Here is a 24,493-nt window from a genome sequence, read left to right on the forward strand (position 1 = left end):
GCAGGCAGAAGCCCCCGTTGAAGGATCCATAGTCCTAGCAGCTGAACCAGTAAGATTCTGAGGCTGTGGTATATTGTGAATCACAACAATTCTAAACACACTAGCAGGTTTTATAACATACCCCTTTTTCTTACTCTCCTTAGGAGGAATAACCATAACTAGTTCAATTTGTTTACGCCAAACAGACCTGAAGGCACTGATTGCGTATTCTTGTCAGTCACATAGCACTTGTTCAGTTCAGTGGCTCAGTCATGTCCGACTTTTTGTGATCCAATGGACTGCAGCACACCAGGCTTCCCTGTCCATCACCAACTCCCAGAGCTTACTCAAACTCATGTCATGTCAGTGATGCCATCCAACCACCTCATCCTCTGTCATCTCCTTCTCCTCCTGCCTTCAAACTTTCCCAGCATCAGCAGTTTTTCCAGTAAGTCAGTTCTTCCCATCAGGTGGCCAAAGTATTGGAGTTTCAGCTTCAGCATCATCCTTCCAATGAATATTCAGGACTGATTTTCTTTAGTATTGACTGGTTGGATCTCCTTGCAGGCCAAGGGAGTCTCAAAAGTCTTCTCCAACACCACAATTCAAAAGCATCAATTCTTTGCTGCTCAGGTTTCTTTATAGTCCAACTCTCACATCCATACATGACTACTAGAAAATCCATAGCTTTGACTAGATGGACCTTTGTTGGCAAAGTAATGTCTCTGCTTTTTAATATGCTGTCCAGGGTCATAGCTTTTCTTCCAAGGAGCAAGCATCTTTTAACTTCATGGCTGCAGTCACCATCTGCAGTGATTTTGGAGCCCCAAAAAATAGTCTTTCACTGTTTCCACTGTTTCCCCATCTATTTGCCATGAAGTGTGGGACTGGATGCCATGATCTTCGTTTTTTGAATGCTGAGTTTTAAGCCAGCTTTTTCACTCTCCTCTTTCACTTAACACCTTAAAGGTTATATAGGAGCCACGAATCTAATAACTGGCCACAACCTCACATCATCCACATTATTCTGCCTAGACAATTAAAATTATGAAAGAATTCACAGCCAAACAATAATTCTAGCATGAGGTCTTCAAACATTCCTCCCATTAATACATGATGACTACTAGCAAGTTTAACAAACCTAGCTCTAACCACCAACTATCATTCTAACTGGAGAACTACTTGTGGTAGTATCATCCTTCTCATGATCAAATATCACGATTATCTTAATAGGAATTACCACAGTACAATAATTACTGCCTTATCTTCCTACACATATTAATTGTAACACAATGAGGCAAATATAACATACCGGTAATATTAAACCATCATTTGCACAAGAAAATGCCTCATAACCTCTCACATTTTACCTTTCTTACTCCTATCATTAAACCCTTGAATCATTTTAGGGTTCTTATACTATAAATATAGTTTTTTTTAAAAAAACATTAGATTGTGAATTTAGTAACAGGAGACTAAACCTTCTTATTTACCAAAAAAGTATGCAAGAACTGCTAATTCATGCTACCCCATATAACAGCATGGCTTTTTCAAACTGGATAGTAGTTATCCCATTGGTCTTAGGAACCAAAAAATTGGTGCAACTACAAATAAACTAAACTTATTTACTTCTTTCACACTACATATTTATACTAACTGTATCAATTATAATAACAAACGCCAACATCTACAAAAGTAATATATATCCATCCTACGTAAAAACAACTATGCTTCTATCACCAGCTTAATTCCAACAATATTTATTCGTATATGTCAAGAGATAATTATCTCAATCTGAACCCTTAAATCATCACTTAGCTTCAAATTAGACTATTTCTCAATAATATTTGTTCTAGTAGAATTACTTCTCACATGATCAGTTAAGGAATTTTCAATATGATATTTAAATACTACTTTTTCTTATCACAATACTAATTCTTGTCACTGAAAACAATCTTTCACAACTTTTCACTGGGTGAAAAGAAGTCAGAATTATATCTTTCCTTCTTATCAGGTGATGATACGGATAGGCAGACGCAAATATAGCTGCTCTTCAAACAATTTTATATAATCACACTGGAGACATTGGATTATATCAGTAGTATAATTTCTATTTAACTTAAACCCATGAGACATACAACAAGTCTTGATGCTTAACCTAAATCACTTACTCAAACCTACCTCTAATAGGACTTGCGTTGGCTGCAACTAGAAAATCTGCCCTATTTGGCCTCTGTTCGTGACTTCCCTCAGCAACAGAAGTCCCTACTCCCATTTTAGCCCTACTCCACTCAAGCACAGTAGTTGTAGTAGGGATTTTTCTACTCATCCACTTTTACCCTTTTTAACAGAATAATAAATTTATCCAAACAACATTATATTTGGATAAATATCACTACATTATTTACAGCAATATGCACTCTTACTCAAAATGACATTTAAAAAATTGTTGCCATCTCTACTTCAAGCCAATTAGGCCTTATAATCATTAACAATCAATATTAACCAATCTTATGGAACATTTCTCCATATTTGCACACACCCCTTTTTAAAGGCCATACTGTTTATATGGTCTGGATCTATTATTCATAGTCCAAATTACCATGAGTAACCTATGGTTTTTCCAATAGTCACGCATGGATGTGAGAGTTGGACCATAAGGAAAACTGAGCGCCAAAGAATTGATGCTTTTGAACTGTGGTGTTGGAGAAGACTCGAGAGTCCCTTGGACTGCAAGGAGATCCAACCAGTCCATCCTAAAGGAGATTAGTCCTGAATATTCATTGGAAGGACTGATGCTAAAGCTCCAATACTTTGGCCACTTGATGCAAAGAGCCAACTCATTGGAAAAGACCTTGATGCTGGGAAAGATTGAAGGCAAGAGAAGAAGGGGACGACAGAGGATGAGATGGTTGGATGGTATCACCAACTCGATGGACATGAGTTTGAGTAAGCTCCAGGAGTTGGTGATAGACAGGGAAGCCTGGCGTGCTGTAGTCCATGGGGTCACAAAGAATCAGACACAACTGAGCGACTGAACTGAACCTTTATAATAACCACAATACCAATAAGCAGTGATACACCAGTAACAATTATCAATCAAGTACCAGAGCTGTACAACACCCCAATTCCTGTACCTCTTCATCAAAAAACTCATAATTACTTGTATCATAAATAACCCAATTATCTAGCCCATTAAACTTAAATACAATCTCCCCTTCCTCACCATTTAACACACAAAATACTACTGAAAATTCTATCATCAACCTTGAAAGAAATATTCCTAAAACAGTCTTACTAGAGACTCAAACTTCAGAATACTTCTCAGTAGTCATAGCTGACGTGTAACCTAATACTACTACTATTTTGCCTAAATAAATAAAAATACTATTAAACCCTGAAATGAACCACCATAATTCAACACAAGCCCACAACCAATACCACCACGTACAATCAGTCTAAGTGAACATAATTAGGTGAAGGTTTTGAAGAAAACCCCACAAAACTAATTACGAAAATAGTACTTAAACACAATGTATGTTATTGTTCTTACGTGGACTCTAACCATAGCCAATGAAATGAAAAATCATCACTGTTAATTCAGCTATAAGAACGCTGGGGCTTCCGTGGTAGCTCAGTGGTGAAGAATCTGTCGGCCGGTGCGGGAGACACGGGTTCAATCCCTGGTCTGGGAAGATCCCACATGCCACAGAACAATTAAGCCTGTGCGTCCCAACTCTTGAGTCTGTGCTCTAGAGCCCCAGAGCCACAACTACTGAGCCCACATGTCGCAACTACGGAAGCCCGTGTGTTCTAGAGCCCTTGCTCCACAATGAGAAGCCTGCATACCACCAACTAGAGAGTAGCCCCCGGCTTCCCACCACTGGGGAAAAGCCCATGCAGCAACGAAGACCCAGCACAGTCAAAAATTAATTTTAAAAAGAACATTAATGATCAGCATCCAAAAATCACGCCCATTAATAAAAATCATCAACAATGTAATTATTGATCTAGCTCCATCAAATATTTCATCATGATGAAACCTTGGTTCCCTACTGGGCATTTGCTCAGTTCTACAAATCTTGACAGGTTTACTCCTAGCAAGACATTATACATCAGACACAATCATCACTTTTGCATCAGTAACACATGTCTGCCAAGATGTAAACTATGGATGAGTTATCCAATATCTTCATGCAAATGAAGCCTCCATATTTTTTATTTGCCTATTTATTCATGTAGGACAAGGCTTATATTACTGATCCCACACTTTTTTAGAAACATGGAGCACTGAAATCAACTTATTTACAGTCATAGCTATAGCATTTATAGGCTATGTCATACTGGAGGACAAACATCTGAAGGGCAACAGTTATTACTAATCTCCTTTCAGCAATTCCAAATATTAGCACAAGCCTCATCAAATGAACCTGAGGTGACTTTTCAGTAGATGAAGTAAATCTTACACAATTCTTCACCTTCCATTTTATTTCTCCCATTTATCATCGCAGCACTAGCAGCTGTCCACTTACTATTCCTTCACAAAACAGAATCTAATAACCCCACAGGAATCTCACCTCATACAGACAAAATCCCATTTAATTCCTACCGTGCAATCAAAGGGGCTTCCCTCATGGCTCAGTTGGTAAAGAATCTGCCTGCCAACGCAGGAGACATAGAAGACCCAGGTTCAGTCCCTGGGTTAGGAAGATCCCCTGGAGAAGGGAATGGCAATCCATTCCAGTATTCTTGCCTGGAGAGCCCCACGGACAGAGGAGTCTGGCAGGCTGCAGTCATGAGGCTGCAAAGAGCCGGACATGACTGAAGCAACTGAGCATGCACACATGCGTGCAATCAAAGACATCCTAGGTGCCTCATTACTAATTCTAATACTAACAACATTAGCAGTATTTTCACCACTTCCTAGCAGGCCTACACAACTACACCCCAGCAAACCCTCTCAACACACCACTTCGTATCAAACCAGAGTGATATTTTCTATTTGCAATTCTACAGCCAATTCCTAATAAATTAGGACTATTGACCCTAATCTTTTCAGTTTTAATTCTAGTATTTATCCCAATGTCTCACATATCCAAATAATGAAGTGTAATGTTTCAACCTCTCGGTCAATATGTATTTTGAGTACTAGTAACAGAACTGTAACACTGACATGATTTAGAGGACAACCTATAGAGCACCCCTTCATTATTATCCAACAATTAGCATTCATATATTTCTTTTTAATTCTAGAACAATGCCAGTATGGCTTCCCAGGTGGTGCTAGTGGTGAAGAATCCACCAGCAATGTAGGAGACCTGGGTTCAATCACTGCGTCAGGAGGATCCCCTGAGGAGGACACAGCAACCCACTCCAGTATCCTTGCCTGGAGAATTCCACGGACAGAGGAGCCTGGCTGGTTACAGTCACACAGAGTTGGACGCGACTGAAGAGACTCAGCACGCATGCACACACATGATGCCAGTAACTAGCATCATTGAAAATAACCTCCTAAAATGAAGAGTCTTTGTAGTATATCTATATAAACCAGAAAAGGAGAATAATACGTCTCCCTAAGACTCAAGGAAGCAGCTCCAGCTCCACCATCAGCACCCAAGCTGAAATTCTATTTAAACTAGTCCCTGAAGATTTGTTATGGGATATTTATAAGATTTACATTTACTAAGTATCATCTCAGTGTTAAAATAACCTCTTTTTACCATAAATTTCTATGTACTTCATGCATAACATGTATTACCACATTAATAAGTACAAATACATATTATACATAATACACTACATGTATAATTATTTGTTATTTACCCTATCTTATAAGCATGCACATGAACCTACTGATAGTATATAATACACTATACATAAATTCATTATTTACTCCATGCTTAAAAGCATATATGTTATATTATTACATGGTACATATTATTGGGTGTACATAGTACATTAAGTCAAATCAATTCTAGTCAACATGTGCATCATATCCAATAGACCACAAGTTTAATCAGCAAGTCACATGAAATCATAAACCCCTCTTGGCTGGCGTCCCTCCTCTTGTTCCAGACCAATAACCTGGGGTGGTTTCTATTAATGTCTCAACTTCATCAGATATCTGGTTCTTTGGGACCTAAAATGACCTGCCCTTTCCTCTTAAATAAGACATCTTGATAGACTAATGACTAATCAGCCATGCTCACACATAACTTTGGTTTCATGCATTTGGTATATTTTTAATTTTTAAAGGCATGCTGTAAGTTGCTGTATAACACAGGGAGCCCAGCCTGGTGCTCTGTGATGACCCAGAAGGGTGGAATAGGGGGGCAGGGAGGGAGGCGATACACATACAATTATGGCTGATTTGCACTGTGGTACAGGAGAAACCAACATAACACTGTAAGGCAATTTTCCCCCAATTAAAAATAAATGGGAAAAAAACCCATAAAGGGATGCTGTGACTCAGTTATGGCCATCTGAGGCCTTAACACAGTCAAATAAACTGAACGTTAATTGAATATTATTAAATATTATTTACCAACATCAACTACAAGGTGTTACTCAGTCAATGGTCACAAAACAAGGAAATTGCACACATGTACATACATGTACAGACTGAACAGGTAAATGACCTATTTAACAAACTCCCCTCATTCCCCACTAAATCCCATGCTCTACAAGTCCTTAATGCCCTGTCAAACCCCCCAAACAGGGCAGAGACATATAAATACATAGAATTTAATCTATCCAACAATGTAATGTGCAAAATAAAATAGACCTAGAAAATAAGCATTAATCATACCGAAGAACTGCTTACATATTTACTATTTATATAGACAGATATCTCCCAAGATCCATCAACCATTTTAATAAAAAGTTTAACACTAAATTTAGCATAAATCACACAAAACATTATATACATGTTACTTCACTATATAAACACAACTTGTCAATGTAGCTTAAAACCTAAAGCAATGCACTGAAAATGCCTAGATAAGTTTATCAATTCCATAAACACATAGGTTTGCTCCCAGCCTTTCTATTAGTTTTTTTTTTAATTGAAAGATAACTGCTTTACAATATTGTGTTGGTTTCTGCCATACATCAACATGAATCAGCCACAGGTATACATATGTCCCCTCCCTCTTGAATTTCCCTCCCACCTCCCACCCCTCTAGGTTGCCACAGAGCCCCAGTTTGAGCTCCCTGCATCATACAGCAAATTCCCACTGGTTATCTATTTTACACATGGTAATATAAATGTTGCCATGCTATGCTCTCCATTCATCCCACCCTCTCCATCCCCGCTGTCCATCAGTCTGTCTCTGCATCCACATCTCCATAAAACTACATATGCAATCATCCACATCCAATGAGAAGGCCCTCTAAATCACTAAGATTTAAAGGAGCCGGCATCAAGCCCACTAACAGTAGTAGTTCATAACGTCTTGCTTAACCACACCCCCATGGAAGCAGTAGGAATAAAAATAAAGCCATAAAGAAAAGTTCAACTAAGTTATATTAACTAGGGTTGGTAAATTCCATGACAGCCACCAAGATCATATGCTTAACTCAAACTAATAGAAATTTAGTGTAAAACATGTTAAAGAGAAATATAAAGTTAAATTTCAATTAAACTGTAAAAAGCCATAGCTAAATAAAAATAGACTATGAAAGTGACTAGTATTTCCTGACGACATGACAACTAAGACCCAAACTGGGATTAGATATCCCACTATGCTTGACCCTAAATCCAAATAATTATAACAACAAAATTATTCACCAGAGTACTACTAGCAACAACTCAAAACTCAAAGGACTTGGCTATGCCTCACAAGCCTCTAGAGGAGCCTGTTCTATAATCGATAAACCCCACCAACCCTTGCTAATTCAGTCTATCTACCACTGTCTCTAGCAAACCCTAAGAAAGGAAAAAAAAGCATAATTGTCACAAATAAAAATGTTAGGTCAAGGTATAACTGATGGGGTGGAAAGAAGTGGGCTGTATTTTCTATCTCAAGAATATATTTCTCACTACATGAAAGTTTTTATGAAAACTAAAAACCAAAGGACGATTTAGTAGTAAATTAAGAATAGAATGCTTGAGTTTCCCTGTTGGTCCAGTGGTTAAGAATCCGTCTGCCAATGCAGGGGACATGGGTTCGATCCCTGGTCCAGGGAGATCCCATATGCCTCAGGACAACCAAGACTGCGTGCCACAACTAGGAGCTCACGTGCTGCAACTACGCAAGCCCACGTGCCTAGAGCCTGTGCTCTGCACCAAGAGAAGACACTGCAAAGAGAAGCCCAAGCACAGCAACTAGACAGTAGTCCCCGCTCGCCACAACCAGAGAACGCCTGCGCAGCAATGAAGACCCAGTGCAGCCAAAAGTAGATATTTGCTTTTTAAAGAAAACAGAATGCTTAATAGAATAAGGCCATGGAGCACGCATACACTGCCCATCACCTTCCCCAAGCACTGCAATAAACACCAAGCATATGAGAAGAGACAAATCAGAACAAAGTAAGTATACGGCAAAGTGTGCTCAATAAGTCAAAACATGGCTTGAAGAGAAGCATCTAGTTTATACTGGGAAGATTTCATAATTTATGAATACTTTGAACTAAGTCAAGCCAAACCCCCACAAGTTTTACTAATATAAGCAAATTAAATAAAACATCCACTCAACATTTAAAGTATAGGGGACAGAAATTCAAAATATCTTCTGGCACTATAGAGAAATTACAGTAAGAGATTAATGAAAGAAACATTAAAAGTAACAAAGAGAAAAGTTTACCCCTTGTATATTTTGCATAATCATTTAACTGGCAAACATTAACAAAGAGAAGTTAAATATCCTGAAACCAGAAGAGCTACTTATGAACAAACTCATCTATGTAGCAAAATAAGATATATAAGTAGAGGTGACAAGTCTAACGAGCCTAGTAATAGCTGGTTCTCCAGGAAAAGAATTTTAGTTCAACTTTTTAAATTACCAGAAAATTTAAAACCTTAATGTATTTTTAAATGTTAATATAAAAAGGTTAGATTTTAGACATGGACACAACCTTATCTAGAGGTTAAAAACACCACCACATTGGCTTAAAGGCAGCCACCAATTAAGAAAGCATTCAAGCTCAATAACTTTATCTTCATACCAATAATAAGCAAACTGACTCCTAGCTTTATACTGGACTAATCTATTGACCAATAAGGGCAACAGTGTTAATATGATGATGGAAGTAAAAGTCACTCAGTCATATCCAACTCTCTGTGACCCCATGGACTGTAGCCTGCCAGGCTCCCCTGTCCATGGAATTCTCCAAGCCAGAATACTGGAGCGGGTAGCTGGTTCCCTGCCTTCTGCAGGAGATCTTCCTAACCCAGGGATGAAACCCAGGTCTCCTGCATTGCAGGCAAATTCTTTACCAGCTGAGCCAGGAAGCCCAAGAATAGTGGTGTGGGTAGCCTATCCCTTCCCCAGCGGATGTTCCTGACCCAAGAATTGAACTGGGGTCTCCTGCATTACAGGTAGATTCTTTTGTTTTTAAATTAACTTTAATTGGAGGTAATTTCTTTACCATATTGTGGTGGTTTTTGCCACACATCGACACGAATCACCTGTGGGTGTACATGTGTCTCCCCATCCTGAACCCCCCTCACCTCCTGCCCCACCCCATCCCTCTGGGCTGTCCCAGAGCACCGGCTTTGAGTGCCCTGCTTCATGCATTGAACTTGCACTGGCCATCTGTTTCACATATGGTAATATACACGCTTCAATGTTATTCTCTCAAATCATCCTACCTTCGCCTTCTCCCACACAGTCCAAAAGTCTGTTCTTTACAATTGTGTCTCTTTGGTTGCCTTGCATATAGGATTGTCATTACCGTCTTTCTAAATTCCATATATATGCATTAATATGGGCTTCCCTGATAGCTCAGTTGATAAAGAATCCACCTGCAATGCAGGAGACCCTGGTTTGATTCCTGGGTCAGGAAGATCCACTGAAGAAGGGATAGGCTACCCATTCCAATATTCTTGGGCTTCCCTGGTGGCTAAGCAGGTAAAGAATCTGCCTGCAATGCGGGAGACCTGGGTTTGATCCCTGGGTTGGGAAGATCCCCTGGAGAAGGGAAAGGCTACCCACTCCAGTATTCTGGCCTGGAGAATTCCATGGACTATACAGTCCATGGGGTCGCAAAGAGTTGGACATGATTTTCACTTCATGCATTAATATACTATATTGGTGTTTCTCTTTCTGACTTACTTCACTCTGTATAATAGGCTCCAGTTTCACCCACCTCATCAGAACTGGCTCAAATGTATTTGTTTTTATACATGAGTAATATTCCATTGTGTATATGTACCACAACTTCTTTATCCATTCATCTACCGATGGACATCTAGGTTGCTTCCATGTCCTAGCTACTGTGAACAGTGTGCAGGTGGATTCTTTACCAGATGAGATACCAGGGAAGCCCTCAATAACTTTATCTTAATACCAATAATAGGCAAATCAACTCCTAGCTTTATGCTGAACTAATGTATTGACCAATAGAGGCAACAATGTTAATATGAGTAACTAGAAATATTTCTTACATAAACTTATATCAGTAACTAATAATATACTGACACATGCATGCATGCTGTCCCGTCAGTCGTGTCCAACTCTGCAACTCTATGGACTGTAGCCCGCCAGGCTCCTCTGTCTGCGGGACTCTCCAGGCAAGAATAGTGGAGTGGGTTGCCATGCCCTCCTCCAGGGGATCTTCCTGATGCAGAGCTCAAACCATAGTCTCCTGTGTCTCCTGCATTGGCACGTGGGTTCTTTACCACTAATGTCACCTGGGAAGCCCAATATACTGCTAATTAACAGCAAATAAACACAACTCAAGATTATTCAGTAATTATGCTATTAATCCAACGCAGGCAGGCACTCAAGGAAAGATTTTTAAAAAGTAAAAGGAACATAGCAAACAAAAACACATCACCTCTAGCATAACTAGTATTAGAGGCCCTGCCCGCCCAGTGACAACTGGTAAACAGCCATGGTGTCCTGACTGTACAGAGGTACCATAATCATTTGTTCTCTAAATAAGGACTTGTATGAATGGCCACATGAGGGTTTTACTGTTTCTTACTTTCAATCAGTGAAACTGGCCTCCACGTGAAGAGGCAGCAATAGCAAAATAAAACAAGACCCTTTGGAGCTTTAATTAACTAACTCCCGAGAAAACTAACTAAACCACTAAGGGATAACAAATTTTTATATGGGTTGACATTTTTGGTTGGAGTGTCCTCAGAGAATAAAAATATCTCCAAATGACTAAAGTCTAGACTTACTAGTCAAAATATTATTCCTTATTGATCCAAAAATTGATCAACAGAACAAGCCACCCTAGGAATAACAGTGCAATCCTATTCTAGAGTTCATATTGACAAAAGGTCTATGACCTCAATGTTGGATCAGGACACCCCAATGGTGTAACTGCTATTAAAAATGTGTTTGTTCAACAATTAAAGTCCTACATGATCTGAGTTCAGACCAGAGTAATCAAGGTTGTTTTCTATTATATAGTTCTTCCAGCATGAAAAGACAAAGAGAAATAATGCCCACTTGAAAAAACTGCCATATACACACACACACATATAACCAATTAATGATGTAATTTAATATATACAAAATATCACCCAAGAACAAAGTTTATTAAGGTGACAGAATCTGGTAATTGTGTAAAACTTAATCCTTTATAACCAGAGGTTCAAATCCTTTCCCTAACAAATGTTTATAATTAACATCTTAATATTCATCATCTCTATTCTTTTAGCTGTGACATTTCTCACATTAATTTAGCCAAAAATCTTAGGTTATATGCAACTTCCAAAGAGACCAAATATTGTCAGACCATACAGCCTATTACAACCTATTGTTGACACAGTCGAATTAGTTATTAAAGAACTGCTATTCCTTAAGGAACCAGCTACATCTTCCATTTCTATACCAGTCCTAACTTTAACCCTAGCCCTAATCATATGAATTGCTCTACCCATACATTATCCCCTCATTAATATAAATCTAGGGGTAATATTTATACTAGCTATGCCAAGCCTAGGTCTATATTCCATCTTATGATCCAGATGGGCTTCCAACTCAAAATATACATTAATCAGAGCCTTATGCGCAGTACACAATTTCATATGAAGTAACACTAGCAATTATTCTTCTATCAATCCTTTTAATAAATGGATCTTTAACCCTCTCAACCCTCGTCACAAGAACATTTATGAATAATCTTCCTATCACGACCCCTAGCTATAATCAATTTATTTATTTCCACTCTAGCAGAAATTAACTGAGCCTGAGCCCCCTTTGACCTAACTGAAGGAGAATCTACACTCGCATTGGGTTTCAATGTAGAATATGCAGCAGACACATTGGATATATTTTTCTAAGCAGAATATGCCAACATTATTATAATAAATACTCTCACAATAATCCTCTTTCTAGAATATTCCACAACCCCCACATACCAGAACTACATACAACCAACTTTATTATAAAACACTATCCACAATTTCTTTGCTATGAACTAAAGCATCCTACCCTCGATTCCCATATGATCAACTAACATACCTACTCTGAAAAAACTTCCCACCACTAACATTGGCTCCCATGCCTATGACACATCTCACTACCTATTATAACATCAAGCATCACCCTCCACAAACGTAAGAAATGTATGACAGGGACTTCCCTGGTAGTCCAGTGGTTAAGAGTCTGCCTGCCAATGCAGGGATCACAGGTTCAACATCTGGTCCAGGAACTAAGATCGCCCATGGCCTAGGGCAACCAAGCATATGCAGTGCAACCACTGAGCCCACGCACTCTGGAGCCCATGCTCCTCAACAGGAGAAGCCACCAAACGAGAAGCTCATGCACCGCAACTGGAGAAAGCCCGCCCACAGCAACAGACTCAGTGTAGCCAAAAATAAAGACAAAAAGATTCTTTAAAAAAAAAGTCTGATATAAGTTACTTTGCTAGAGTAAGTAACAGAGGTTTAAACCCTCATATGTCTAGAATCATAGAAATTGAACCTGCCCTTAAGAATTCAAAATTCTTTGTGTTACCATATTACACTATATTCTATAGTAATGTCAGTTAAATAAGCTATCAAGCCCATTCTCTGAAAATGTTAGTTTATATCCTTCCTGTACTAATAAAGGCCATCATCTTTATCATCATCCTAACAATCATTATCTCCAGGGCTGTAACTGCAATGACCAGCCCCCACTGACTACTTATCTGCATCCAATTCAGGCACTGGATCTTTGTCCCACCTTGATTTGGTGAAATCCTTATCACCCTTTAACTAGCTTAAATGTCACTTCCTTGGGGACATCTTCCCTGAAATTCCCAACTAGGCTCACAGCACCCTGTGCTTATCACTATCATAACAAATATTTGTCAGCATCATTCTCCCTCCTAACTTGGCCACGCCTTGATCACAGGTGTGTCCCCAACACAGATGTGTGCACACAATTGGGTGTTACAACAAACCAGCCTCATGTATAATGCTCTATTCCCGATCTTGGCAGGGACACTATCTAAAAGCCCCATTTCTACCTCTGTCTCCACCTCAAGGACAGGATCCTGCTTTATTCATCCTTACAACCCAGCACCTAACAGAGCCTGGCACTCAGTTACCCTTAGTAACCTGTGTAAATCGTTCTGAGGCACTAAAAAGGAATGAAGAGAGAGGTTCAATCTAATTTTTGCCCAGTAAGAACAGAAAAGGGAAACCATACCTTCAACGGGGCCAATTTGATTGGTCACGGCGAATCTGAGCACTTTTTCTTCATCCGAGTACAAGGCAAAGACCCGGTCAACATTTAGCTGCTGGGTGACGGGGACGGCCCAGTGTCTAGGGGCATGCCTGCACACCTGGTAAGTGATGTTCTGGTGGATGCGGTAGGACTGTGTTTGGTTGATGGCACCAGACATGAGAGAGTAGGTTCTGGTACTTGTGGAGGTCACAGCTGCAACAGACATCATTCAGTCAAACAAGAAAATTTGCAAATATTAAAAACAGAGGTTTTTTTATGTGGGTTGAGTTTCTTGGCACAGTTTTTATGTAGTTGCTGGAGTATGTCCCCCTCAGAAGTTCCTGAGTTTAAACGGGAACCTGTGAGGCAACCTCAAGAACCGGAGTAAAAGTAAAACCAAAGCACTGAGGGCAGGAGATATAAACCCTGCGGTCACTATTCACAAAGCATCCACTATGTTATCTGCCAGCCATTCCCAGCACTCTATATGCACTGCCTCATTTACTCCTCACAGTAGCCAGTAAGGTGGACCCTGTCATCTTGTAAGGAGAGCCTTACAGAGGTTACGGAGTAGTTAAGAAGTGCTACACAAGGCTGGTAGCACAGAGTGGTAACTGGAATTCAAGTTGGCCTGACTCTACTTCCCAAGTTTTCAGCCAATCCATCCATCAGTGCACAGAAAAGAAGCTTTCCAACACCTTGCACTCAAGTCTGAAGGCTTCTGGGGAAAGGAAGTGTGGGAGAGCGTCTTTTATCTCCATCTGAATGCAGAGCAGGGAGGCCTGACAGTTTTCTGGCCATCAGTCACCCTGTGCCCAGGCCAGGTCTCTGCTGCCCATTCTCTTCCCTATGCCTTTTGCCTGATTTCATCATAGAAGAAGCAAAGGCACAATCAAAACCCTTGTGCTGCAGGACAGGAGCTGAGATCGGGGCAGCATCTTGAAAGCAGGTGGTGTTTTACAGAACACATCACACTTAACATGTCACCCAAGTAAGGCAGAAAGAAAGCGGGTTATTATTCTCGAGATGAGCAAACAGGCTCTCTGATGTAAGTGACCTTCTTCCCCAAATTCTTTAGACACATTATGACAAAAATTCCTATCTTCTGACTCCAAATTTAACAGTAGTTTTACAACACTGCAGCTCCAAACAAGGTTAGAGAACAAGTATAAAGTCCAATAATCAGTACTTTTCCATGGTCCAGAGAGGACGAGAGTTAAAAACCATACATAATTATACCATCCCTTCCCACTCTGCAGACAAGGTTGTAACTGATTATGTTATTACTTGCAAGTACTGGGTAGGGATGTTGATATCCTTGTGTTACCACAGCCAGCACCTTTCTCACACTAACAAAATAACAAGAATAATCAAACCAATGTTGAACTCATTTCATGGGCCACGCACTGTTCTAAGGACCTTCCATGCAGTCACTCACATCAGCTTCATAACTCTCTTGTGAGATGTGTACCATCCCCATTTAACAGATGTGAGAACTGGCGGCATGCACCTGAGTCTGCGTGGTGGTAGAGTTCCTTGTAGGGAGCCATGTGGGCGGAGAAGTTTGCCGGGATGTAAGGCACCTGGCCTTGAATGTTGGTCTTAATGCTCAAGTAGTTCTCTGGGTCCAGCCCCTCAGCAGTTTGAGTGATTCGAACCCTCTCCTCTCCTGGGTAGAAAGTAACTTCCACATCATGGATAAAGGTAGCACCTGGAGTGTAAAATAAAAATTCAGCCCAAGAGTGAAAAGAAGCATTGTATCTTTCAGCAATAATCACCACTGCATACTTCCACTTCCCAATTTCTGCTGCTGTTGGAGACAGTACCTAAGGAGATCTGATAACCAGGATAAAGTACTATCAGCTGTTGATTTCATGAGTTTCCCCAAACTTTCTGTTCAAGAGTGTGGTTCCATCCTATCCCATTTCACACTGCTTCTCTTTGTAGGAACTTGTTTTCTGTTAAAAATAAACCCCTATGAACATCCTCGTTCTCTTTCTAAGGCTGCCAGACTTAGCAAAACCAAACAAAACTCCCCAGGACACCCATTTATATTTGAATTTCAGATGAATAAAAAAACAGATTTTTAGTATAAGTTATGTCCCATACAATATTTGCGGCATACTTACAGAAATTATTCAAATTAATCATTGTTTATCTGAAATTCAAATGTAACTAGGTATACTATATTTTATTTATCTACTTTTGACTCAAAGTTTTATCAAACCTTGATTAAAAGCAAGACCCTACAAATAGCTATTGAGCTCTATAGCTGGAGGTGGGCAAAGAACTTTTCTCTCACACTTTACGTGTAATAAAGATAAATCCACTGGGGAACAAGATGTACTGAGGTGAGAAGCCAGGATGTATTCTCTACACACTTGCTATTAAAGGGTGGGCCTCAGACCAGAATTATCTCCTGGAAGCTCACTAGGAAAACAGGATCCCAGATACCCCTGGCCCCCCTTCTCTGCACCTTTCTCCTCCCCCTACTTAATCAGAACCTACCCTTTCCTGAGGCCCCAGGGGATGTGCATGTGGGTTAAAGTCTAAGGAGTGCTGTCTATACCATTATAGGTACAGGTCATCAAGGGACAAGGAGGAAAGGCACCCTTCCCCATGAAGTGAAATCACCTCCAGGTGCCCTAGAATTTTCACGTGCATCCCAATTTGACAGATATGTGCATGACAACTCAGTTACATGGGGTGTGACACACAGGCTTCAACAAATGGGGTAAGAGACCATGAATGATCCCAATGGAGTCATCCTGCTTCTCAGAACAACCTGGAAAGCATTTAGAAGGAATCATGGGGTCTTAAAAACAGTCCTGCAAGGCCAAACCATCCCCCACTACCTTGGACAGAACATGCCCACCCGTGTGGCTCTGGAGCAAGTGAATCCTCTTCCACTGAGTGGAAACCCAAGCTTCCAAGCCACCAAAGCAGCAGTGACCATGGTCTTGCTCACCTGTGAGGCTGAAGCCGTTCTCCCAGCCTGGTTTTTCTAATGCAAAGAGCCAGCCAAACAGACCTCCGATCGGCGTGAGTGGGAGAAGGGCCTGGGCAGCAGGCTGCGGGATGTGGCTGATGGCCGTGTAGGCTCTGCCGTCGTTGCCCACCACGTAAGCGTGCAGATCCACGTCGGTGAAGTGCACGGGTGTATGGCCCACGAGGAGGTGCCCACTCACCTTCCCATTGACTCGATGAGGTGCCCCTGAGAGATAGCATACCCTGTCAACCTTGACCATCATCCAAGCGCACAGATAAAGCCACCCACCAACTCCCCAGTCTCCATCTTCAGCCCTTTTCCCAACTCCTTAACACCCCACTGGCCATCTAGGTACCAGACAAACCTGCCTTCCATCTCTCTCCTCCCATCCTCCCTCTCTCCCATCCACTTTGACTCTAACGCACTAGCAAAATGGGAGGAAACATTTCTGGTTAATCCTCAAATTGGGAAATCAGCTCAAACGTGTTCATTCCTCAGATATTTATGGGGCACCTGCAAGTTGCTAGCACTTTGATTCAAACAGTAGTGACACAATGTCCACAAGCAGAACTCATGGTGGCCGCTAGAAACAGCAAGTGGCAGGAACAGACCCAGAGCAGCCCCCTGCCCCAACCAAGCCATCACCCCTCACCTTCAGGTAGACAGTGCTTCCCATTCCCGTAAAACCTGGACTGGCAGTGGCAGCAGAAACCCGTGGCGTAGTCAGTGCAGAAGGCATGCCGGGAGCAGCGCTCGTGGTTGTGTTCACAGGTCTCCTTGTTGGCAGCATTGTATGTGAAGACTGGAAAGTAAAACAAACTTGCATGAAAAGGACTAAGTGATTCCGGCGTCGTGGCTGCCAAGCTTCATCGTGGACACAGCATCTGCTCCATAAAATCCATTTAGAGCGTAATAAACAAATGCAGTTTCGATGTTTAAGAGACAGGGATGACATTCAACGCAGGGGGAATGAACTTGCTTGGTCTTCTGGCAAGAAGCACTGCTGACTGCTTGCATCTGGTCTCCCTACAGAGCTGGTGAGCACGGATGAGGCTGAGACCCTCTGTGTGGGGATAGGAAAGCCAGCCAGGAAGTAGGTCTTAGGCTGAACTGTACAAAACGGCCATTTTCTGGGTCAAAAAATGGCCAAAGGTCAGCGATTTTATATGGTTCTAACTACTAGCAATGAGTTTCTGAGAGGATGACGAAAGAGAAAAACTAACGAATGCAGTCTCATGTCTAACCATTCTTCTCTTCTTTTTGGTAACCCTGAACTTGAGAGAGAATAACCTGTAGCTTGTTTTACTACCCAGGGGGGAAAAAATTTTTTTTTCTGAAAGAGAAGAAGGGTGTTAAAGAAAGAACACACATACACACACACCCCCTAAAGAATGCGCATGGAGAGGCAGGTCGAGATGGAGGAGGAGCAGCAGGGAACCTAGGCGTGAAAAGTTCTGGGCCTTCGCAGGGTTTCTTGTGGTGGGTGTGACCCAAGAGAGATGTCTGGGCAGTAGTGGAGAGCCTGGGCACAGGCACCCCTCTCTAGAAAGCCACGTGGCCCCAGGTAAGTTCAACGCTCCAGTAGCTGTCCCTTCCATCTCCTGCTTATTCTGCCCATTAAGAAAAGAAAGAGGACCATTTGTGCTGCCAAGAAAGAAAGGAACTGGAGCAGATTCCATTGTCACTATAGCAAATGGCCACGGAGCTGGGGTGTGGCCAGGGGGACTGGCAGACAAGAGAAGCCTTTCTCCGGACACTGGGGACGATGCCAGTCCCGAGCATGGCCACCAGGAGGCAGAGCGGCTGTGCACACCTCTGCCGCCGCATCCCCTGGAGCAGGACTTGGGCGGAGACTCCCCGAGCGGACTGAGGAGGGAAGACGGCGCAGAATCCAGGACTAGACTCCGGAGCTGCTGTGAGGAACACGGATAACCTGCTCTTTGGAAAAACTGAGTGGCAGCTGCATTCCAGGACTAGGTCTGAAAAGGAGGAAATGGGAAGGGGAGGAAGAAATGGAAAAACCAATATGACCCAGTATTCCAGAAGAGAACAGAAGACAAAACTGGGGGGCAGTGGGGGGAGGGGGCACCACCATAGAAGCTAACAGTGGGGCCGGCATAAAGACTTGTACCAGCAAGTGAGGATACAGCCAAGTGAACATCGAAACAGTGCCTGATAAATCCCAGGTACTTTAAATGCCAGGAACTTAATTTGTTCAGTTTGCGCAAGAGCAGGGACTTTTTTCAAATTCCTATATGCAGATAAACAAGTTTTGGCACAGATCAAACTGACTCTCCTAAAGTCACACAGGTGGCCAACGTGGGATTTGAACCCAGAGACACTTGCTCCAGATTCTTAACAGCTGCACCTGACCACCAGCTGGTGGGGCCCAAGGACGTCTATTCTGAGAACCAGGCAAAGGAGCTGGTCAGGTAACCAGCGTTAATCAACATAGGCTTCGACCAGTAGAGTCTGAGTCACACTTCATGTATCAGACGGAATGGGAGAAGACAGCAGAGATCCCCCAGAGGGCTCTCTCCCTGACAGGAAAGCACAGAGAAGAGAACTGAGCAGCAGCAGCCACTTCTGGACAGTGTTTCCAGGTTCCTTTGAGAAAGCAGAGAGCTGAGGGTTGGCAGGACAGACGATCTTGACTCAAGTGGAATATCTGACTGGGAACAGAAAATAAAGTTGGTGAATCAAGATTTGGTACTGGGCCTTGAGCACATGGCTGAGAAATTCCAGCTCGTTAAAAATAGAAAACTAGGCATCACTCTGAACATTTGGGAAAAAATAAGAACAGGAAGCTGACACAAAACTCAATGCAGAAAAATAAGACATAATAAAAAAGATTGTAAAAGGTGGCTATGAGGAAAAAACTATGCATCATTATTTACCATTGGTTTAATAAGAAAGAGGGGAGGAAAGCCCAGTCCGAGTAAAAATAAATGAATGTAACTTGTCAAAATCTCCTATTCCTCCAGCTCAGAAAGTCATGACTAAAGTGTTAAGAAGCAGCCCCTGGAAGGACTGGCACACGTGTGAGTGTGTTCATGGCCTCAACTGCCATCAGGACCCTCCTCTCCTGGAGCATAAGGGAACTGGGTGGCAAAGCATCCACGTCAGACACTCAACAGCAGCCTGGCTCAGATGGCTCCACGGAAACCACAGAGATGTAGAGTCTGTTCCTTCCTCTCCAAAATCAGGATGACCCCCCACACACACACACACATACCCCTCATCACCAGAAATCACACTGTTTCTCAGCATACTTCTGGATGCAAAGGTGAAAAGGTAATCTGATGCAGGACTAAAGGGTAGTCATCTTCAGGAAATTCAGGTTAAAAAACTTGGTATAGATGAACCTATTTCCAGGGCAGGAATAGAGACGCAGATGAGAGAAGAGGTATGTGGACACAGGGGGAAGGGTAGGAGGGATGAATTGGGAGATTGGGATTGACACAGATACACTACCATGCGTAAAACAGATAGCTAGCGGGAACCTGCTGTAAAGCCCAGGGAGCTCAGCTCGGTTCGCTGTGATGACCTAGAGGGGTGGGATGCGGGTGGAGGGAGGCCCAAAGAGGGAGGAGATTTATGTGTGTGTGTGTGTGTGTGTGTGTGTGTGTGTGTGTGTGTGTGTGTGTGGCTGTTTCACGTCATTGTACCGCAGAAACTAATGTTGCAAAGTGTTCGTATTCCAATTTTCAAAAACACAGTTCTGCCATCACATTAATAAATGATGGGTTTGTATTCAGTTCAGTTGCTCAGTCGTGTCCGACTCTGTGACCCCACTCTTTGAGCCTGCCAGACTCCTCTGTCCATGAAATTCTCCAGGCAAGAATACTGGAGTGGGTTGCCATTTCCTTCTCCAGGGGATCTTCCTTACCTAGGGATTGAACCCATGTCTCCTGGATTGCAGGCAGATTCTTCACCATCTGAGCCACTAGGAAAGTCCTACAGATGTGTAGAGTTGGGTTAATTGAACTAAACTACTAGGTGGAGGCATAGCTACGCTATGGGTAAAAAGAGAGGCTTGGCAGTGTAGCCAGCAACATACAAATGCAACTGTGCCAAAGTTTAAAAGTTTATGGGCACACTGTCTGCATGTTTCCGACAAAAAATAAGTTAGGCCCCCATGAAAGTCTGTTACATGACTGACTATAATTATAATGGGTTAGCTACTGGTAGACTGGTTTGGGGATCTTTTAAAACTGTGTATGTAGAGGGGAGGGGAGCTGCATGCTCAGGATGGGACTTGCTGAGCCAGGAATACAAGCTGTGCTTTCCAGACCGTGCAGGCCACACCAGGGGGAACGTGGGTATGCTCGTGGTCAGAGGAACATCCAGTTCCTTTTCTGTACCTGCCTCCATGTGCAGATGAGCACATGTAATACTGGCAGTGTCAACCTAGGTGAAAGGCAAAGGCTACCATTTTCTTTCAGTAATTCAAACAAGTATTTACCAAGAACTCCCTATGCACCTGGCCCTGGAGTAGGAACTGAGGATACAGCAGGGAACAAGAGAAACAAAAATTCCTGTCCTGGACTTCCCTGGTGGCACAGTAGATGGAAATCCGCCTGCCTTGCAGGGGCCATGGGTTCAATACCTGGTCCGGGAAGAGTCCACATGCCTCTGAACAGCTAAGCCCGTGCACCACAGCTACTGAAGCCTTCGTGCTCTAGAGAGCCGGTGCTCTGCAGCAAGAGAAGACACTAGCAATGAGAACCCTGCACACTGCAACCAAGACTAGTTCCCCCATGCTGCAAACAGAGAACGCCCTCGTGCAGCAACAAAGACCCAGCGTGGCCAGAAATAAATTTAATTAAAAAAAAATAATTTCCTGTCCTGAAGCTTATATCCCCCTCCCTAGACAACAGTCAACAGACAGGTAAATTATTTGGCATGAGGGATAATATCCAGAGCTATGCAGAAACTTAAGTCAGGGAGGGACGGGAGGGCGAAGGTGACTCTGGGCAGAGGCCTGGAGGAGAGGAGGATGAGTGAGGGCAGGCACGCCCTAGCAGGCAGGCAGGCATGTGGGAGAAACAGGGGCAGGGAGAGGGGATAAGGCCGGAGAAGTAGCTCTGGCCACTTCCTGTCAGGCCTGGAAGGTCGAGGGGAGGATCTGGGTTTTAGTCTGAGCGAGGTGGGAAGCTGCTGGAGGGTTTGGAGCAGACGGGTGATGCTGTGTGGTGGGGAAAGGGGCGGTGGCTTGGTCGTCGGAGGTGCTCATGGAGGGGCTGGAGAAGCGACCAGATCTGGAGTGCTGTGAGGTGGAGCTGATGGACTGGACAGAGGGAGAACAGGAGGAGGAGTCGGGGGTAAGGCAGAGAGAGGGGAGGCGGGTGGGGAGGAGAAGAGGAGCAAGAAAGGGCTCCACAGGGATGTTCATTTCCTGACGTGGGAACTGGAAGCCTGGAGCGGCCACTTACTGGAGGAGGTCTGTGGGAGGTCAGTTCTGGCAGCACCTTTGAGGCGCCTGGGAAGCTCCACTCTGGCTCTGACAGGTACTTACATCTTCAGCATGGTGCCAGGATGAGGGAACGCTGCCTTCCTTCCTATGAATTCTGGGAACTGCTGCATCAGAATCACCTGGGATCCCAACTAAAAATGCAAATTCCTAGGGCACACCTTTGACCTACCAATTCAGACTCAGTGGGCAGATCCCGAGTCTGCACCGTAGCCACTCCTGGGGTCTCTTATGCCCATGGATGACAATGGTCAGCATATTTGCAAACCGTCCCTTTCTGAGTTGGAGAATGCGGTTTCATGTAGTGAATGAATTTCATCTGACCAATTAATTAGCAGCTCCTGGGGTGGGTGGGTTTCAGGGAATGCTTTAGCATTCACTCCTGCCCTGGCTGAGAAGCAGGACGCTGCGCTGGATGGCCCACTTAGGCTAAGTCTCCAAGTGTGGAACGTGAAGATCCTTAATGGAGGAAACCAGGTGCCCAGGACCCAGGTCTTTATCCGGGCAAGAAAAGCCAGACTTCTGGCCAATGTACTTCTCAAACTTCTATGGGAACTGCAGGTAGATTCAAGGATGCTGAACCCCATGGAGGTGGGGAATCAGTGTCTGAATCCCAGATGGATGAGATGTGCAGTGAGTACCTTTTCTTTCTCAGTGGTCATTTCTATGCCTCTTTATCTCACAGTTGTAAATGTGTTTTCACACACTTCTTCCTGTTCCACAAAGACTATGTGATCTTCTGGCTCTAAATCCCACACTCCTTCCCTCATATCAGCAATACTCAATTGAAGTGGACTTCAGAATCACTAGGGACCTGGCTTAAACAGGCAGATTCTGGGTCAGAAGGTGGAGGAGGGGTGTGGAATCAGCATTTTAAACCAGGGCCATGAAAGAAAGAGCCACAAGTGGACTAGAGCCACACTTCAAGAAATCTAGCTTTCATCCCACAGATTCCTCTCTCCCAAATTTTACCCACTGGGCAGGCTTCACTCCAGACGCTCTGGGGGCCCACGTTCTGCCTGGCGGCTCCTGTCACAAGGGAGGGACAAGTCTGCTGGCAACTAGGACCTCACAGGAGGGTGGAGGGCAGCCAGGTCTGAATAGGCTCAGTTTGCAGCAGTTTTGTTAAATGAGGTTAGACAATTGCTAAAAGAATCTCCGTATGAGGATTTAAAAAACGTCATTTCTTTTTTTTTTTTTTTTTCGTTAAATGTTTTTTCACTCTTTTCCTATCCTTAACGGAAAGAAAAAATGAGGGTGGAGTCACGGGGCTATATCAGGAAAAAGAAAGAGAGGCGCTGCCAGGGCACTTGAGACTTGTCCTAACTGGGAGATTTTCACACAAATGGAAAACTCGTCCTCTGCACTTATTCTGATCCATCCTTCAGTCTTCATTTCTCCAAAGATCTTTAAGCACTCATCTTCAGCCTTGGCCCAGCCATGTGGAAGACTGGCAGGCTCCAGGGTACAGACCAGATTCACCGTGCAAACGGGGACCAAGGGCTTTCCTGAGCTGGCCCTGCCTCTGGCAACTGGGCTGACCTTTCTTTAACAGCTCTTCCTGCTACCTCAAGATAAAGAACCTACATTTTTCACTGCAGGACAGAGTTTTTCTAAGTTTCCCACCTCACAGCATAATAGACGAATTAAGAAAAACCACATCCAGCTTTATAATGAAAAACAGTAGCAGGCTTTTCCCTCCAGTGTTCATTTGTTTTTGGTGTATATGTATGGTACATAGTGAAGCTGGCTGGGCAAACAGGTATTAGGACCCTGTTTTTTGTTGAGGGGAGGGTTACATCTGACCCTCGAAGGCTCTCCCTTAAGGTGTCTTCAGCGGTATGGGCGACCCTCTTGTTCACATTCCCTTAGCAACCTGGGGGTGCCCCCCACCCCTGGAGAGGGGCTTTTGTGTCTGGAAGGCTGGGTTGGGCAGCAGAGCCTGTTTGAGTTCATCCCAGGGTAGAAGCTACTTGAGACACATCCCTAAGGCCTTTCCCAAGGCCAGAAGCCACAGGGAAACCCTATTCACATCTTGGGCCTTCCCTGCATGACTGCCATCCAAGTACAATCAACAGGATCGCAGGCCAGAGTGAGAACGCCTGAGGGTGCTGAAAGCCAGGTGTCGCCTTTCCAATTCATCATGCAGACTGAGGTCAAATTAAGCTCCTCATTGCACCACCTGGGCAGGTAGGTTTCAGAATCTTAAGAATCTCTATG

At 43.2% G+C, this 24,493-nt stretch overlaps 1 protein-coding gene across 1 annotated transcript in view; it reads right to left on the minus strand.

The window, feature by feature from the left end:
• NID2 (nidogen 2) overlaps positions 1–24,493 on the minus strand; it is an 83,011-nt gene that overhangs the window by 37,529 nt on the left and 20,989 nt on the right. The window contains exons 5-8 of the mRNA XM_004010528.5: positions 17,453–17,602; positions 16,780–17,025; positions 15,322–15,522; positions 13,794–14,024 (exon numbers count right to left, since the gene is read on the minus strand). Of these exons, the coding sequence (XP_004010577.3) occupies positions 13,794–14,024; positions 15,322–15,522; positions 16,780–17,025; positions 17,453–17,602 (828 nt within the window). The remainder of the gene's footprint in view (positions 1–13,793; positions 14,025–15,321; positions 15,523–16,779; positions 17,026–17,452; positions 17,603–24,493) is intronic.

The sequence above is a fragment of the Ovis aries genome, chromosome 7 (genome assembly GCF_016772045.2).
Source record: "Ovis aries strain OAR_USU_Benz2616 breed Rambouillet chromosome 7, ARS-UI_Ramb_v3.0, whole genome shotgun sequence".
NCBI lineage: Eukaryota > Metazoa > Chordata > Mammalia > Artiodactyla > Bovidae > Ovis > Ovis aries.